The 13,033-nt window shown below is 43.9% G+C and overlaps 1 protein-coding gene across 1 annotated transcript; it reads left to right on the forward strand.

Annotated features, from left to right (window-relative positions):
• Positions 1 to 60: 60 nt before the first annotated feature.
• On the forward strand, positions 61 to 4,322 carry LOC111836290 (uncharacterized). The gene is made up of 7 exons (XM_023797403.2): positions 61 to 1,590; positions 2,009 to 2,151; positions 2,828 to 3,257; positions 3,333 to 3,462; positions 3,557 to 3,612; positions 3,705 to 3,746; positions 3,835 to 4,322. The coding sequence occupies exons 1-7, from the start codon at positions 481 to 483 to the stop codon at positions 4,021 to 4,023; spliced, it is 2,100 nt and encodes a 699-aa protein (XP_023653171.2). The 5' UTR covers positions 61 to 480; the 3' UTR covers positions 4,024 to 4,322.
• The last annotated feature ends 8,711 nt before the right edge of the window (positions 4,323 to 13,033 follow it).

Raw genomic sequence — 13,033 nt, forward strand, 5'->3', positions numbered from 1 at the left:
GTATAAGCGTGTGAGAGTGTACGTTACGAAGTGAAGGATTACAATAAGGGGTTATAGCGACTGTTTATGTAAGTCACGGCAATTCAAGCCTGCTGGGAGAAACCCTGGAATACAGAGGGATCGGCCTTTTCTTGGTCACCACGGGGACGTTTGTGGAATGGAGGAGGACATAGACAAATAAAGAGAAAAGGGAATATTTGCACTTGTGTGCTTCAAAAAAGAAATAAGATGATTTCAGAAAGATTGAATGATGAAGAAGAATGAAACACAGAAAGAACAGGAAAGAAGATTGAATTTTGATGGAGGAGCATAGAGGCAATGTGCTTGAACAGCAGAGGATATTGTTATGCATTGAGAAGATGAATACAGTATATGACAGACTGCTGGGTGGCCTGAACATGACTTTACCTTGACAGAAAGACACAGAGTGATTCAAGGCATTCCAAAGAGATTCTGAAGTCTTCAGTAACATTTCCCTGAATGTCTCAACAAAACTATATGACGGACACGCAGTCTGTATTGCTGTCCATGCTGGCGAGAATGAAGATCAACTCAGCGGAAGCCACACAGAGCCAGCAACCACAAAAACAGCAGTGCACTTTTCCCACAGGCGGAAACTTGGGTAAATACGGCCCAGTTCTGACAGCATGTGCCACTAACACAGGTGAGCAAAGTCCAGTTACCTCTGGCGATGTAACCAAATCAGTGGAACATACCAAACAGTGGGCTCATGGGGGGAGAAGTAACAGAGATTTAAGTCTGAAATTTGAAGTTCCGTCACTGGATTGTTCTAGAAAGTCTGCCTTCACTAATCAGGATGAGAACTCTGCCGTTATTATTCCCAAATGGAAACGGATACAGATGTTCCCCTGTTCTGAAGCTCCGGATCACATTCCTCCCATGAGGGATGCTGAAAATGAAATGACTCCGACAGCTATATGTACCCCGGCTATAAGAGAGCGGGAGTCTCTCTGCATGGAAATTGCAGGCTCACAGGAAGTCACAAATCAAACATATCCTCCACAATGGGACATTAACCAACAAAAGAAACACGGTGATCAAAGTTCTGGAGTATTGAGAGACACTGTCAGGGTTGGGGGGCCTTCACCTTTGGCAGCTTCCTACCCGGGGGGTGCTGGAACTCTTAATTTTGCAGAGTTGAAAGGCACAGGTGGGAAAGGTCATCTCATTCCCACACAAAATGTGATAAGACAGAAACAGCAATCTATGGATGTCACAGTACACAATACTAGTACTGGCTCTACTAGTTTGAATCCAGAGAAGTACTCAGAAAACTATTTGGCTTCTGATCCTGACTTATGGAATAAAATCAAATGGGACAGGTCAGTTCGGAACGCAAGAGATGACAATTTCACAAGTGCCCCAGAATTTTGGAAGCTGGACACCGTTCCAACACACGACTCGGGAACGGGGAAGAAAAAGAGGAAATGGATCAATGGGAAAACACTGCGATGGGCCCAGAAAATAAGGCAGAGCTGGAAGGAAAGACAAGTCACCGTGAAGGAAGGAGAACAGGGAGCGAGCTGCCAGGTGAGGGAAGGAAAAACAGACGATCAGGTGGCACAGAATGTGAGTATTTTTGACCTTTGACCTTTTGTCAGTGTGACTTTTTACATTTAGCAAAAGCTTTCATCTAAAGTGGCGTACAAACGAGCAAAGCTTGTACAAATGACTTGCCGCATTTAGGGTTAAGGACCTTGCACAGTGGCCCAATGATGATATGATTACTCTGCCAGTCACGTGATTTGAATCCATGACTTTATATACAGACACTGTCCTACTGAGAGTTTGATGGTTCAATTTCAATGTTTTTGACATTTCTGGTTTATTGAGTTATAATATATTTCCCATATATTATTCATGTATACATTCTACAGTTGCATGACAGTATGTTTATGACGGGCGAATTCAATTCAAGTATGCACACATATAAACACAACAGAAAGAAAACTGAAAGAAGCATATCTGATGGCCTGCTTTTTCATAGGTAAAACATCCAGTTCAAGGATCAAGCAGAGCTGACATTTTCAATGACATTCACGTGGGAAGGGAGGAGACTATCTGTCAGAAAGATCTTAGCGGACAGGTCAACATGTCCATTCCCAATCAGGAGCCGGCAGCTTTTGGGAGGTATGGGAATTCAGTGTATAATATAACATTGACTCGATGTAGCCTTGACCGTAATAGACATTACATTGAAGTAAACATTTTGCTTTACTGGCCTGTCACACTAGAATAAAACTATACTTGACAGTTTACATAAAAATCTGGTTTCATGTGTCACCATGGAATGAGTCAGCGGTCTGTCCATCAGCTCCCAGAACTCTTGGAATGCAACGCTGAGATTCCAGGAATGGTTTTCATAGTTTTGTTGAGAATCACGCACATACAATAGCGTAAAGCAGGTGTTGAATATAGTTAACACAATACGTTGCTATGGTGACGGACCATCTAGCACTGTTTTCTCACGTGAGTATCCCCCGTGTTTAAGTGCACATGATTTGTATGTGATTATTTCGGCTGCTCTTACTTCTGCTGGCAGTCTAAAGGCATGTTCAGATGAATCAGTTTAAAACACTGGAATGTAAATGTGTGTTTCGGGGAGTCCTGTGATTGACTGGTGTTGAGCGTTGGGGCTGTCAACCAGGGCAGGTTCAAGGCTGACTGTGATACTGTATTGGACAGACACCTGAAAGTAAACATATAAAGCGTGATAATACGCAGGCTTCGTTTGTTGAAGTGCATGTAATTGATATTACTCATTCCTATAATAATAAAGTCTGTATTGTTATCCATACTATTCCAGGGGGTTAAATGACTTTCAGTTCAACTTTAGCCCCATAAACTTCGCGGATGAAATCTTCGCGAGTGAGCACTGGTCCAAATTCTCGTCCCATGAAGAAAGACTGAGTTCCATGAAAGCTTCAAGTCCATCTGATCTGAAGATGCCATCCTGGATTCGGGAGAACGTTCACAATGGTGAAATGAAGATGACGGAAAAGCAAGCAAACCAATCAGGGTTCAGAACACATGATGACAGTCCAGTAAAAAAGAGCAGCACACAGGAAAATACTTTTGGGGTTTCACCTCTTGTTGTGCCAGTCAATGATGGGAATGGAAACGAAGTAAACAAGGCAATGTCAGAAGTCTGGAGTTCAGCTCCATCATGCTTTGAACAAGACCAAGAAGAATCAAAGGAGGCGATACCAAGCAACCTTTCTTTTGATGTCTTACAGGTATGACCCCTTGGAGTCTTCACTGTAAATATCCTGATGGTTAGTTAAAGAGCTGACCTTGTGATTCTCCCTCAGCCAGTCAAAGTCCTGGATAATTCTGCCCTGATGAGTCGGGTCTATCTCAACCGGAAGAGGCTGCACCTCACACGGGAACAAAGCATTAGCAATGAAGAGGAGGAGCACTTGGTGTTCAGGGACTCCACAGGTAGAAGATCGAGCGTGTCTCACAGGTGACAAAAAACACAGAAACCTTCATACTGAAGGGTATCTCACAGAAGGTCTGCCTTTCTCTCGCTCAGGGTCGCCACATGAAGGTTCCACATCAGAGATGCAGACAGTGGAGTCGCAGAATCAGGTACACGCCAATCTCACAGCTTGGTGTTCCTCTACCATTGCTCTTCCCATCCACACATCCATAATCTCTGCAGCTCCTTGTTTTGTTCACAGGACTCTGATGTCTGTTCATGTCTTGAAACCGTCGCCAAAAAGGTACGGTGTTGATTTGCAGTGTAGGCACCCCACATGCATCCCCAGCATGATGCATCATGTTGACCGACTTCCCCCCCCTCCTCCTCAGAGAAAGTTGCGGGACCCCACAGAGGACACCCGTCACGTCCACTTTGCCGAGGTGCTGGTGACAGACATTCCCTCCCTGCCATACTATGAGACACGGGACGTGTCCCTCCCCAAGTGGATTGTGGCCATGAAGAAGAAGAGCAGGAGGAGAAATAACAGATCACTCCAGGATGCTTTTCATGATTTCTAACGTGGTTAAGAACGCAGCCATAAGTCATTAATTCTGCTGTGCTACTGTATGCCACGTAATTTTTCTCTTTGTTGCAAATTTGAAGTGCATATGAGGAGCTGAAATAACCAATGATTGCATGATTAGATGTTTTCGTCTACCACATACAGGACTGAGTTGAAATACAGCGCTGCACAAAACTCTCAGGAAGTTTAAAGCTATTTATCTGGGTAGTAAATGTATATTTGTTCAGAACAAAAATAGAATTTAACATAAGAGCTTATGAAAATGAAGAGTAACACAATAAAAACTAACAGGAATTTCTTCTGTTCTCCAGAAAGTTACTTGTTGGATGGCTAGAAGGTATCTTGTTGGATGGCTACAAGAATTATTTTTCTGTTCCTAAACCCTGGGATCAGCGTTTCAACATGGGGGAAACTTTATTTCAAACAGAATGTACAAGAAAGGACCATGTGGGGTTAAAACCATGGTCAGAAAGGCAGAGATACACAAAGGACCAGGGCTAATCTGAACACATGGTTAGGTAGGGTAAACAGGAACAAAGAAACACTAATGACAAAAACAAATACATCACAAGCATAACTTAACACAGCACTCACATCTACATAAGAACATAAGAACATAAGAAATTTACAAACGAGAGGAGGCTGACAAAGGAACAGGGCAGGGATAGGCACACATATACTCTGCTAATGATGGCTACATGAGGAACACGTGATAAAAATGAACTAATAACCCACACATTAGGAGCAGGGAAGGAAATGGGATGGCCAGCGACATCTGCTGGCCAAACCGGAACATGACAGACATGGTAGGGACAGATCCTGACAGGTGTTTGCTGCAATTACTGGGGTACACTTCAGGAAACGTTTTGAAATGGTAATGAGATGGAAAGACGACACACTTATAGTTTTACACCAAAATGAAGATCATTTAAACATTTTATTTTGCACAATACTGTAGGTATATTATTTAAAAGTTTCACAGTTCAGGAATACACCCAATAACCACTTTATTAGTTATACCCGGCTAGTACCAGCTATGACTCACTTCTGCTTCCAAAAATTAAACGTTCTCAGCAAAGCTACAAAAATTTAATATGGTATTTTTATTTCACCTAAACTCTAGACACTGTATTTTGTGTGAACATCTCAGGTGTATCTGGTCCCCAGGGGCCCACAGGTCCATGTGTTTGCCCCCTCCCAGCTCCTGGTAGGGGGGGGGGAGCAAAAACATGGACTGTAGGGAATTCAGAGGGAGCAAAAACATGGACTGACTTTGGGCCCCCGAGGACCGGAGATGGGAAACACCATCTTAAAGAATTCGAGGTGTTCCAAGTGCAGCCCTCTGATGGACACCTTCAGAATTTCCTGAGCTGTGAAACTTAGTCACTAAAAAGTGTTTTAACCTATTAGCTCCACAAATTTCCGGTTATGCTTAGAAAAGGAGATTGACCTTACGTACCGTATTTATCAAGGGCACATTGCCTACAGTAAAAGAGTGAAGGGAATAAATTAAAAACAGTATAATTTCAGTTTAAATTAATTTCCACAGAGGGAACTGGTGTACAAACCTTTCAGAATAAAGAAAAAATAATTAAAATGCTTACACCTGAGTCCAGCAGACTAAATACCGTAATGCTCTGTTCCCAGGGAGCGTAGGTTACATGCTGTGTATTTTGGAGTGGATTCAAAATGCAGCAGTAAGGATCGCGATGAGATGGAGCAAAAATGACCAGCTTAAGTGGTGCAGAGATTTCCAACCATTCCACCGGGCCCCAGACCACTGGGAGTTTCTGGGAGGAGGAGAGGTGAGCGTGCGCTGATTACAGCGCGTTGCCGCACCCACCACACGACAAACCACCTCAGGGACGAGAACCTGAGTGCAGCCATGGGGCGGGCGATACCTCAGCACCACACCAGTCCAATCCTGCCACCAACGGGGCGGCAGAGGGAGGGGCTGGTTCATTTCACATTAGTGCGTTCTGATCTAGAAAAGAAAATGCAAACTGTTAAAATTGCAGCATCAGTCCTGCTAAACAATTTGCCCTCCCCTCAAGCGAGTAGTTTTAGCACCAGGAACGCCCCCCCCTACCCTCGGTTGACAAGTTTCACCGGCCTGTAACATTTTTGCACTGCATACAAAACGTTAAAAATCTCCTGTTTCCTTATAAGGTAAAAAAGAGTCAGGCTTATTTACCTAAACTGATCAGCATGTACTGAGATCACAGAATGAAGGCCGTCGTGTAATTCCTCACGTACAAAGGCGGTTGGCGCCACAGTGAACCACGGGACGCCTGGTCGATGGGACAGGCTGCCAGCACAGGTGAGGGATGCCTCCTCTACAATCTGATTGGTTATCTCTCTGAACCAATCATTTAGTGTTTTTTTCCTTTACACGGTTCCTTTCATCTGGTTCTTATTCACTAATCATAAGTATTTTAACCCTAATGTCCATGTTAAGTGATGTCAGGGTTAACCATAAGGGTGGGGGGAGGGAAATAAGACACTGGGGTGGGGGGTGGGGGGGGGGACCATGGGAAAAATGAAATGATTGGCAAATTTTATTGTCAGTACCCTCAAAAATTCATATTTTGCTTAGGGCCCTGAAATGGGTAAGGGGGTGGGGGGTGGGGGGGCATTTGGCAGCCATTGTGCAGTCCTGTGTGCTTTGGCCCTACCATGATTAAGGTGCTGGATGCAAATCAATTAATTTAATTTCTCCGTGAGGTAATAAGTTTACATCCCCTTGGCTCATGGACGAGGTCGGCGGAAAGTGGCATGACGATTTGGTCGACATGCAGCACATTACGTTTCAGTTGTTTGTCTGTTAACAATGTTTCTGTTGCTAAAAAATCTTTTTATATTTGGAAATGAAAGAGGAAAAAAAAAGCTGTGACACAGGGCGTGGTGTGTGGCCGGGCCGGTTGGGCTGCTGTGTAACTTCACTTTGGATGCTTCAACAAGACCATTAACCCCCAGTGGTAACGTTTTAGAATTAAGTGATCAGTGTTAACACACCACAGCAATTAAATGAGTCCCCTGCATTTAACCCATATATGATGTTGTGACATAGCAGGGGGGCAGCTAATTCAGCACCTGGGGAGCAGTGCTTGGGGGCTGTACCTTGCTGGTCAGGGATTCAAACCTGCAATCTTTCAGTTATAAGTGCATCTCCCTAACCATTAAGCCACCACTGCCCTCAGGGGGCACCAACAATACACACTTACCTAATGTGTTAATTAACTAGACTCTAAGTCTAAATTACGTACCGATCCCAGGTTCGTTCATCAATAATCAATCATGGCATTTCATGTATTTCGGAATTTTCAAAATTAGAACTCACTTTATTGCCAGTATGTACAAACACACCAGAGCTGTTTGTGGTCCAGGACCAAACATGAAGTACAGGACAGAATTACAAGACACACAGGGGAACACCTGACAGAAAAGTATGTGAACAAAAGAGGAATACAAATAAGAGAGTACAGATCAACAGAAGACAGTGCAAGACGTCTTAAGACAATATGTCAAACGTTAGAACTAGTGCAAGAACCATTTTAGAGTAAGTTGAAAGGATATTGCAGATATATCATGAATGGAAGACTGGATTTGACCCTGGGGGAGTACATTGCACCTGGATGACAGACTATTGAGGTACTAGGTGAGTTTATTTAGGAGCTGGGTGGGGGAAGAAGCTGTAGAGATGGTGTGAGGGTCGGGTCATGATGCACTTGAACCTCCTCCATGACGGCGGTTTGGTGTGGTGGTGACTGCCTGGGTGGGTGGCATCAGCAGCAATCTGCCCAGCTCTCCTCTCTGCCCAGGTGGTGAACAGGTCTTCTAGTGTTGGCATGTTCTCAGCTGAGCGGACCACACATCTTTAACTGGCCTTGGAGAGAGTGGAGGCAGCAGGAAACCAGATGGTGTTGGAGGACTTCACGACACTCTCAATGATGGCAGGGTAGAAGTTTAGTAGGATGTGTTGGGAGATGTTGAGCTTCATGAATTGAGTTGTGTTTCATGCTGAAGCTGTATTAGTTCATGATTTGTTCTTCAGTAATAACTGAGTCAAAGATATTGGTGCCCTCTCCAGTAAAGTGATACCACCCCCATTTGCTCCAGGGACTGGTCGACCCCTTTTTCCTTTGAATTAGAATTTAGTGATCAGTGGTCATTGTCAACACACCACAGCACACAGTGCGCAACAACAAAATGTGGCCTCTGCATTTGAACCATATGTGACTTTCGTGACATAGCAGGGGGCAGCTAATTCAGCACCCGGGGAGCAGTGCTTGGGGACGGTACCTTGCTCAGGGTACCTCAGTGGTGACTTGCTGGTGGGGGATTCAAACCTGCAATCTTTCAATTACAAGTGCGCTTCCCTAACCATCAAGCCACCACTGCCCACTGGGTAATATTATCTGCTAAAAGAACACAATGAAAAAGCCATAATGAAAAAGAGGAACAGTGTTATAGTGTGGCTGACCCTTTGTTGAAGGAAACATTTGTTCCATCACATTTATTATGGGGGTAGGCATGGGTGTCGTTAGGTCCGATTGCTTGGGGCTATAGCCCTGAGTATTTTACCGCTGATGTTATTCGGAAATTGCATTTTCTGTTTTTTTTACTGGCAATTTTAGCACCACAGCCTTCAGCTTCTGTTTGACAGATATTATTAGCCTTCATCTACATTAACCAAGAAGTTAGCCCTGGTTAGCTCTTCTCAGGCCTTTATCAGGTAGCTTTCAGAGAACAATTTCCATTGCACTACATGTTTTGCTATGAAAGTGGAGCCGCAAGTAAAACTTATCTTAGAGCTTAGAACTTATCTTAAAGCTTAAAACTTATTTTAAAAAACTATAAACACCGGAATGTTGGAATATGGATATCTGGTTTCATTTTCTTATCATAGGTGTTACGGTTGGATAATCTTCAGTTCAACAGCAAAAATGTCTTATTGATGAGAAGAACCTCTCTATCTACCCTTATGCTCATACACAACATGCACTTGGTGTTAATAAAATGGAGTCATTGTACCATTTAATTTGGTGCGCAGTACCTTAGCATCTCAGCTGAGTTTGCACATGTTCTATCAGTGTGTTGGACAGGGTGGGGTATTAGCTGAAACATACTGAAACATACTTGTCCGTTCAATTTCCAAAGGTTCACAGAATCCTTCCAGAAGCAGCACACAATGTTGCTGTACAGTCGGACCTCCAGATCCATGGGTTATGCATCTGTGGGTTCAATCAACCGCGGATTGAAAATATTTGGAGAAAAGATTCCAGAAAATTCCAAAAAGCAAAACTTGAATTTGCTGCATGCCGAGCATTATGCTGAATTAACATCAATGTGGTGATGCGTAATTTTGGTTGTTGGTGAGTGTTAAGACAGTGTGTGTGTGGGGGGGGGGGGGGGATATGGGGTGGGATAAAGTGAGAGAGAGCAAGAGAATGAATTTATGAATAAATATTTTCTTTATGTATATATTCCATATGTACCTGAACAGGTATTGGGGGAAAATTAAAAAGGAATAAATAAAGAATAACAATGAAGATAGAATAGAAAATAAACAGCACACAAGAATACACAACACTAAGACTACAAATAACACAAGTAAAGAGTGTACGTAAACAGAGGGCAAATAACAGAAACAGTCTGGTGCAAATGTGCATTTATCAGCAATTATGGGAGCTGAGAAGTTGGGGGGGGTGGGGTGGGAAGCTGTCGCAGAGCCTAGTGGAGATGGATGCTAATGCTCTTGAACCGTTGTTCCTGATGGAAAGGGGGTGATCAGGCTGTTTGGTGGGCGCAAGGAGCGCCTGTCATGGAGTGACGAGAAAATGATTCATTGTCATTGTTGACACACCACACAACAACAAAATATGTCCTTTGTATTTAACCCAGATGTGACAGAGTAGTGGCATTTCTGCATAAGGGCAGTACTATGCTCAGGGTACCTCAGTGGTATCTTGTTGGTTAGGGATTCAAACCAGCAACCATTCAATCATAAGCATGCTTCCCTGACCAGTATGCCACCAATGTCCCAGGCTCTGCTGCGGCACCGTTTGTTGTGTATGAGCATAAGGGTAGATAGAGAGGTTCTTCTCATCTTCTCTGCTATCCTCACTATTTGCTGGTGAGACTTGTGGTCTGAGGCCTTGCACTTTTTCACCAGGCAGTGATGCAGCTCAGATGGTTCTTCTGTAGATATCCATGAGAACTGGGGGTGCTTGGCCTTAGTTGGCGGATGCACTGCTGTGCCGTCATGGTCTGGGAGGTGTCGTTGGTCCAGGAGAGGTCTTCTGACATACATGCCTTGTGGAACTTGGTGCCGTCTTATGTTTGTTGTCTTTTGATTATCTTTTGGAAAAAAAGGTCCATCCATCTTTCCATCTTCCACCACTTATTATCCTGGGGGGGAAATTGATTCAGTTACAAATTGTGATTCTTCAAGGTGGCGATTTTTAGATCGCTGGCAGTTAATCGATTTTTAAACATCACATTTGTTACTGCCAGTACAGTACGTTTCCCCAGTTGCAGATGGGCTGATTTTGTTAAGTGACTGACATACGTGAATCTGGCATGGAGCTATTATGATTGAGCGAGCATATGCAGAGATTTTCCCTGCACTTGTATCGATTTAAATCCAAAGTGTGGGCAAAATTTCGATTCTGTAATGTAAACGGACACCTAGAAATGAGTACAACTATCTGCACGATTTTCCATGAGAAGATAACATTTGTATGCATCTTTCCCGACACCACAAACTCACAGCTACGTGTGTAAGGAAAGAACCCTTGGCACAACTTTAACACTTTATTTAATACTTTAATAAAGGCTTTCTAATGTAAAAGGATACAGTCTTCACCAGTGGTATAACAGTTCACAATTTATGATTTGGTACACACCTTGGTTTTGGGTTCACAGTTTGGTGCAATTTTGGTTCAGTAGGAAATAGTTTGTTGATTGGTCAGAATAACAAAACCTAAGTGACACTCATTGTGCACTAAAATTAAATACTGTAACAATGTAATAATACTGCATCATAGCAATCATGATTGCATATCTCTAGCAATAAACACTCCTATAGCTGTAGTACCGATCAGCCTTAACTTTAACACCACCGATTGGTATCTTGTGCACTGTGCGTTGTGACACCTCTCTGTCAAAGCCAGCATGAACTTTTTCAGCATTATTATTTTAAGTAAAATTTGACGGACATACAGAAAAGATGCTTTTCCTGAAGGGGCCACTAGGTGTCGACGATAGCTCAATGAACGAGTGTGAGGCGTTCGGAGCTTTCAAATGACCAACCACAAGTATTCAACAAGTTGACTGATCGCCCCACCCCCATCTTACACACAGTGGAGCCAGAAGGAGTTTGATATTGGGGGGGGGGGCAAATTAGCCCGAGCGGCGGAGGGAGGGGGATACATTGTAATGGGGACCTATGCAATAGTCATATTGTGAAAGAATGATGTAAGAAAGATTTAAAAATAATTTATAATGATTATAAAGATTTCATCATTTAAAATAAGACTAACTGTTTAGGGTACAGTTTCACAACTAAACATAACCAAAAAAATGACAGAAATCCCTGTGACAGGATGAGTTTGTCTGATACAGGACTACAGTCTTTCTTGAGTATAAGTTTTGTCTTCTCTCTCTGCATGCGCAGCGACGCCCAGATTCATAATGAAAGGTAAGGAGCACATTCTTAATTATTTGCTTACTTTTTAGGAAGGGGGGGTCCACCGGTATTGAACACATCCACCCCCCCCATCCCCCTATTTCCAATGCCCCGGCCTACAAGCCATATTGTGATTATGGAAGTTGTACCACAACGTCACTTTTGAGAAGAGAAGTTGACTTGAGCAAAACAAACCTCCTGTCTTACACAAGGAATTCAGTTAAATTATTCTACAAACATCTGCAGAGCCCATGTAAGGCCCTCGTTGAACCTCACCACTGCCCGCCCCACCCCCCAAGCTTCCTTGCCAGTGCCCTCACCCACCCCCCACTCACACTAACATCGCACAGCTGTTCTGTGATGGTAGAGGGTGTGAATTCTTCTAGGGGTGTGAAGAGCAGATGAAATGTCCGGGTCAAAGTGAAACTGGCTGGCTAATGCAGCGCCCCGCAGAAGATGGCCTTCAGCCAACTGCCCATGCGGCCCGGTGGGAAGCCCTACGGAACATGGCCCATTCGGACCTCCAGGAAATTGGAGAGAATTGCAATGCTTACAAGGCAAAGCCCAGCCTACACCTCGGCCACTCAGACCACATAGCCTCCAAACCCATACCAGCCCGCTCACCACTTTTGAACCGATCCAAACCCACCATTAAGCAAATCAGAGTCTGGCCACTTCTGCAGTGCAGCACTGTCTTAGTAACAAGTTGGAATCTCCTCAGAGAACTAATTGCTTATGAGGATCAACATGGACACTGTTACCAGCTATGTTCAGAAATGCACGGATGTGACGGTACTGCAGCGTGTCACCACAAGAACTAACCAGAGGCCCTGGTTCATGAGACGTGACCTTCAGGTCTAGGGACCGTGGGACCCTAAGGACAGCAAGGCATGCTGGGTGCAAGCACCAGAAAGCCATAACATTTTCCATAACACCAAAGACACATAACGTATGTGGAAAGGCATGCAGGCCCCCACCGATTGCAAGTCCACGTCACATACCACAGATTGTAATACCTTGCAGCCCAACAGGCTCAACCAGTTCTTCGCCCAATGTGATCTGGCACACAACAAGTCAAAGAAGACCACTCCTCCCACTAATGAACAGGCACTCCACCTATCCACAGCAGAAGTGAAGAACACGTTGTGTAAATTTTATCCACGTAAGGACCTGACAATATTCCATGTTGGGATCTCAGGTACTGTGCTCATGAACTTACAGATGCACTGACAGACATTTCAATGCCTCGCTCAGACATGAATTTATCGCTGGGATGCTTAAAGACTGCTGCAATCATACTTGTGCCTAAGAAATC

Source organism: Paramormyrops kingsleyae, chromosome 12 (assembly GCF_048594095.1).
Source record: "Paramormyrops kingsleyae isolate MSU_618 chromosome 12, PKINGS_0.4, whole genome shotgun sequence".
NCBI lineage: Eukaryota > Metazoa > Chordata > Actinopteri > Osteoglossiformes > Mormyridae > Paramormyrops > Paramormyrops kingsleyae.